This window comes from Eubalaena glacialis, chromosome 6 (genome assembly GCF_028564815.1).
Source record: "Eubalaena glacialis isolate mEubGla1 chromosome 6, mEubGla1.1.hap2.+ XY, whole genome shotgun sequence".
Lineage (NCBI taxonomy): Eukaryota > Metazoa > Chordata > Mammalia > Artiodactyla > Balaenidae > Eubalaena > Eubalaena glacialis.
In genome coordinates this window covers 125,917,702-125,923,701 of record NC_083721.1, presented here as the reverse complement: position 1 = coordinate 125,923,701, position 6,000 = coordinate 125,917,702, and the positions used below count along the sequence as shown (strand labels likewise).

The following is a 6,000-nucleotide window of genomic DNA, read 5'->3' as shown; positions in this document are numbered from 1 at the left end:
CTCCTTGTAACCCTCTTCATCTTGAGAAATACCTTAAAGTCTATTTTTTTCCCTAATATGAATAAAGCCACTTCAGTCTTGTTTTGGTTAATATTTGCCTGGTATATTTATGTTTTTCTATCCTTGTCTTTTCAACTTCTTTGTGTCCTTATGCTTATGCTTCTCTTTCAAATAGCATATTGTTGTATTTTGTTTTTCTAATCCAGTCTGATAATCTTTGGCTTTTAATTTTTTTGTCTAGTTATATAAATTGGAATTATTGATACATTTTCATTTCTACCAGCATGTTATTCTGTTTTCCCTTATTTCACTTTCTTTAATTTCTTACCTTTTTTTCTCTGCTATTTTAAAATAAAATTTCAAACTCAGTATTCTTTTATGGTTACCCTAGATATTTTAATGTAAATCCTTAAGTTATCAAATTAATCAATATTTTTATCCTTCTCTTTTTCAATATAAAGGGCTTAGAACACTTAGGTCAAGTCTTTTTTTTTAATGTTTGTTTTCCACATGAACTTACTATTTTTTCAAATTTGTTTGCATGCATATAAATATGTCCATGCATTTAAGCAAAAGAATTTTCTGGTTAATATTAGTTAGCTCATATTAGAGCTTCCTGATTAGTAGCTGTTTTATTATAGGGCTTTTCTTTAAAGAAGATTTTGTCATTAGTTTATTTCATTTAGTAGTCCAGAAGGTCTAATGGGAGCCTGGCAGCACTTTCCTATGGAAAGGAAAAAAAGAAGGTAACTTTCTTCCAACTAAGTTTAACCTTCAATCAAGTAAGTAATATGACAGAATTTAAGATTTGGGAACTTTGCAAGATTCTTATGTTTTTGTTATAGGAATTGAATTGAATTCAAAGGATGAAAATTAAGCTAGCAGGACCCCGTGAAACACATCAGAGAGTCTGGTTTATCATTTTGAAATTTGTTTTGTGGTGGTTTAGTACGGTCACCCATTTGTTGGTTACATGTATTTGATTCCCCAAGTACAAATACCTAAAAACAAAACCAAAACTTTATCAACTGTTCTTTAAAAAGAAACAAAAAATTTAAAAGAAATGATTCCTAAAAGAGAAAATAATATGGGACTCCAGAAGTCATCTGGTCTAACTCCTTCAATTTATAACTAAGGAAACTGAAGTTCAGTTAAAATAAATGATGTAATAAACAGAAAAGAAATTAAGGGATGGTTGTTGGACCAGAAAGAGCCATGCCACTATTTAGTTTATGTCTGTTTTGAATAATTGAATTAAAAGCCAAACCATTGCCATCTGTTATTAACCACTAAAGCCCATCAACAGTTGTAAGTCTTGTGTCAGAGATGCCAATGGTATGAATACTTTGGATAACTTTTTACTTTACTGTGACTCCAGCCCCCACTCAGAAACCCATGGAAGTCTTTTCACTGGTTGTGCAGGAGGCTGATGGCTGCAAGCCTGCTGCCCTAGTGCACCTATAAGAAGGTTCTACTAAAAGAGAAGACATGCTAAAATCTTTAGTAATCACCCCCAAAGTCCCACAACATGCATTCTTGAAAGGTACTGATTTTTCGAGAGAAGTTTGGAATCCATCAGGATTCCACAGTTACATCCTGGCTGGGTACAGCTGTCCTGTGCCCTCAGCCGGTTGAGAGGGCTTTTTTCTAAAAGGTGGCACTGGCCAGGGAAGCCACCCACAGGCTCCTCTAGTTCATTCACTTCCTCAAGCTGGTGAGTTCTCTGGTACTGATGGGCATCCTGGTGGGAGAGTTTAGGAATGATTCCTGACCCTGCCAACCAGCCCCCATTCATTGCTTTCTTGTGCTCCCTCAGCTGCCCAAACAGGATTCTTCCTTTTGAACTTCTATTTTCTGCTCTTTGAGGGTCTGGTCACTTCTAGAGCTGGGAGTTATTGTTTTCACCCAAAAGAATATTTTCCCTTATTTCTAAAACCTTGCTTCAACTATGAGAGACCTTGTGACCCAAGCCTGTGTTTATCCCTAGTATTCTTTCTACCTTCCTTGGATAGGGATGGTTGTCCCCTCTTGTGCAGCTCCTGGCCCGCAACCTCCTGAGGGCTGGTTGCCACAATCATTGCAGGTACTGCTGCCTTTTAAGCAGCTCTGTGCAAACGATGGGAACCCTTTCACAGTTCTTCCCTTACTGAATGAGAAGAGGTCTTTCAAAGGCAATGGCAGAATGCATCCCAGCTGATACAATCTCGTCCAGTTAACTAGGGATTAGCAAGATAGGGGTGTCAGGCTCACTTCTAATTTCAAGTCCTATGAAACAACTAATTATGATTTAGGCTAGGAAAACAAAGACTGAACTCTGCAAGAGAAGAGGGTTTTCCTCTGGAGCAGAGAAGGCCTCTTCTAGTGGCAGTGAGGGCACTGGGTTTAGAATTAGGACTTCTGAGCTAGATTGCCTGTTCTGTCTCTTGGGAGATGTGTGCTCTGCACAAGTCACTAAATATACCTGAGCTTCCATTTCTATCACAAAACGAAGGATCTGAATGAGATTCCTGAGGGACACCATTCTAGCTCTAACGTTCTCTGGTTTTGCAGAGAAGAATTATAGTCTATTTACATTCCTGAGTCCATCTAATCCCTGCGGTTCTTGGAATGTTGTTTTAGCAAAGTATAAACTGATACAAGGACAACCTTATGTGTAAATAGCAGGGAATATTCTTTTTGCAGTGTCCCACTTTCTATAAAAACAAGTCTAATGGCTGTTATATAACCATTTAAAAATATTTTATTAAGCATTGATTTTAAAAATGCAAGAGAAGAATATAACAACTCAGAGCAAATGCTTGAAGGTAAAACAAATATCACTATAAATATTGCACGTATAAAATCTCTTTTTTACATCTTCACACAACTCATTTCTAAAATATCCTTTTACAGAGATGTATAAATAAACTGCTTCCAAACTGTCAACGCTTGATACATTTAGTTTCTTATCACCTCACTAAGTCTGCAGATTTCCAATCGGCTCTCTGCTCCTCTTCCGTGCAGGCAACAGAACTTCCATCAGTGATACCGGAGCTCTCCTACCTACATCATGTGAAGAGTAAATGTCTCTGAATGCTCAATATTTCAGGTTATAAATTTTATTTTCCTACTGAGAAAAAAATAGATCCTTCAAAGGCAGTGACAGAACGCAGCTTAAATGGACACAGTTCACTGTTAACATTGCTTGTTCTTCAAGGCGTCCAGGAGCTTCTGATTCTTGGTCTTGAACATCATGATAAAGCTGTTGGGCATGATTTTGCCTCGCCCATCTTCACCCACTTGGCCCATAATAATGTAGTTTAGACCTAAAAGAGAATATAGGATTAATTTTTTTCTCTATGTGTGTTGGTTTGAAACAACTTCGACTATAACTCACCTCTAGGTAAATGTTCTGTAAATGGTATAATTAGACATTTATCCTATCTAGGATAAAATCTGGTTTAAGACTCTCATTGGAAAAAAATCTAAATTTAACTGAATAGCATGTTCCAGCTCTGCTAACACTAGGAAAGTGGATGGAATGATTCGATCCGGTCATGTCCAGCTCTGCGGAAGGTCTGATGTATTTACTGAGTGTCTGCTATGAACGATACACTGTTTCTGTGAAAGGCTCTCCTTCCTCAAGGGGCCTCCAGGGCTCCCCGACACGCCATCTTCAGATGGTCTCTCCTGGTGTCACAAGGCTTCTGGATCTCCCCAGACATTTGGCAACTAATGATCCATTGTCTTCTGTTGTTGTTGTCTTGAACTTTCTATTAACATCTCCAACATTTATACTATGTAAGTTTTTTGAGGCCATGGTTGGATCATATACTTCTTTCCATTCTTATAGTCCCTTGCAAAAAGATAAGTACTAAAAAGTACTTTATTCTGTTATACTATTTTTTATATATCAGTGTGTCTGGCTAAGGTAGGCCTAGACTGGGGCCCAAGCTGAGCTATGTAGGGTTCAACTCTGAAGATTTATACTGCTTCAGAAAAATGTCATAAAGGAAGTGTGTCTTACCACCCCCTTTATTCTTCCTCTCCCCGGTGTGTCATAAGAGAAATGTGTTTCCTTTTTCTCTTGCATAGGCCTTCCTCTGTGGGCCAACACTGGCATCATAGTGGTCTTGAGCCTGTGAAGCCTTGCTTGGTAGGCTGAGCAGGTAGATGCCACCGAAAGGCTGCACTGTTAGCATCATTATGAGATTTGACCGTGTCTAGATGTGCATTATTTGCTGTTCCGGACAGTTCTGGAAAGAAGTGTTACCTTTTACAGAGTCTTTGCTATTCCCTCTAAAGAGTCAGTGTGAGGCTGCTGGCCTCCCGACTCTTCTCAACAATCTGAATTCATAGTAAAGCATTCTGGAGGTGGATATTCTATATTTCTGTGTGTGTGTGGCAGAGGTTTGGTTTGTTTCGCTTGTAGGAGAGGTGTGTAACAAGACTGAGGAAAGGAATGAGCTGATACTGGATAGAGAAATCATGGTATAGCACACAGTGGAATGCCAGGCATTACTGCCATGCCGAAAAAGAGATCTATACATGCTGTTGATGGAAAGCTGTCCACATATACATCACGAGGGGGAAAAGTTTCAGTAGATCATGTGTAGCATGACCCCTCTGTCTACGTGTGTATGTGCAGGCTTTATATGGATAGAACTTTGTGGAAGGAACTGTTCATTGTGCCTCTGCGGAAAGGGAAAGGGCTTCACTTTTTATTTTATATCCTTCTCTACTTATTTAAACTTTTTAAAAACCATAGAGCATACATTACTTTTATAAGTTAAAGAACCTGTTTTAAAAAAAAAAAATCATGTACCTTTGGCTCTGGAGTAGCTTTTCTTTTTCCAAAATTTCTTAATAAACTCATCCCCATCTATGGATTTAATAATCCTATATCTACAAATGAATCCCAAATCTTTCATTCTAGCCCATAGATACCTCTCTCTTCTGAACTCCAGCTCTGAATTTCCTGTTCCTTGATGGATATCTTCCTCTACACACAGTAGTGGCACCTTAAGTGCAATAATTCAAAATCTCTTTCTCCTGATGTGCTCCTTCTCTGTCTGTTCCCTATTGATCCAACTTCAAACATTTCTTGGACTCATTGATCATTTCCATTACCTCGTCTTCTTCCACAAGTTACCGGAACTGGGATTGGAGCCCAATTCTGGCTGACTCCAAAGGCCCTCCTTCGAAACCACAAGTGGGCAATACCTTAGCCCTGACTTTACTTCCCTAGACCAGCCATGGCATGGAAAGATCCATGATTTTCTCAAAGAGGCTCTCCCGTCCCCTTCTCTGTCCCTGAGCTCCTCTGGAAGAAAGACTGAAGTTTTCCTCAGACTCACCTCTTCTGAGGAGTGGGCACTGCTTGCAGACCACGATGACCTTGGCACTCATGTTCTTGCCGGCCTGCTGAATTGCCAGATTTCCCTCTTTATAGATGTTGATGATTGAGACCGTGGCGTGCAAACTCCCACCTCGAGGGATGGTGGTGATAACAGTGCCGGCCAAGACTGCAAAAGAAAATGTTTTTGAAATAATGGGACAGTGAAGGCAAATGTAAGCAGAACTGAACGTAGTTGTACATTTCTCTAAGTTTCAGATGGGAAACATTTTAATGTTAGAAAGAAGGTCCTAATAGAGCCATTGAATTTGATTCTGTACATTTGTCACCAAAACTCAGGTTGAGAAAAAGGAGTCGTGAAGCTGTAATGTTACCGCAGCTGTTAGGCGTTGATACTGAGTAGGAAAACCAAAATATCTGCGGAATTGCAATCAGTTGCTGAGATGAGGACTCGTTCCAATGTTTTATCCAACGTATGGATCAATTACCAAATAAGGGATGGGCTCATGCGCCTCTACCTGTGAATACTCAACAGGACCTTGTACCCTTAGAGGCAATGCCATACTAAGAGGCTGCATGATGGGGGTTTGAGCCACGAAGATCTGAGTCCTTGTGTCTGTGTGGGTGAGCACCTACCTTTCTGTGTCTCCCCCTGGTTCCTCTCT

The 6,000-nt window shown here is 39.5% G+C and overlaps 1 protein-coding gene across 1 annotated transcript in view; it reads right to left on the bottom strand.

Moving 5' to 3' along the window:
• Nucleotides 1-2,818: 2,818 nt before the first annotated feature.
• PCOLCE2 (procollagen C-endopeptidase enhancer 2) overlaps nt 2,819-6,000 on the bottom strand; it is an 81,451-nt gene continuing 78,269 nt past the window's right edge. Inside the window, exons 8-9 of the mRNA XM_061193594.1 lie at nt 5,337-5,504; nt 2,819-3,305 (exon numbers count right to left, since the gene is read on the bottom strand). Coding sequence (XP_061049577.1) covers nt 3,175-3,305; nt 5,337-5,504 — 299 coding nt within the window. The 3' untranslated portion in view covers nt 2,819-3,174. The remainder of the gene's footprint in view (nt 3,306-5,336; nt 5,505-6,000) is intronic.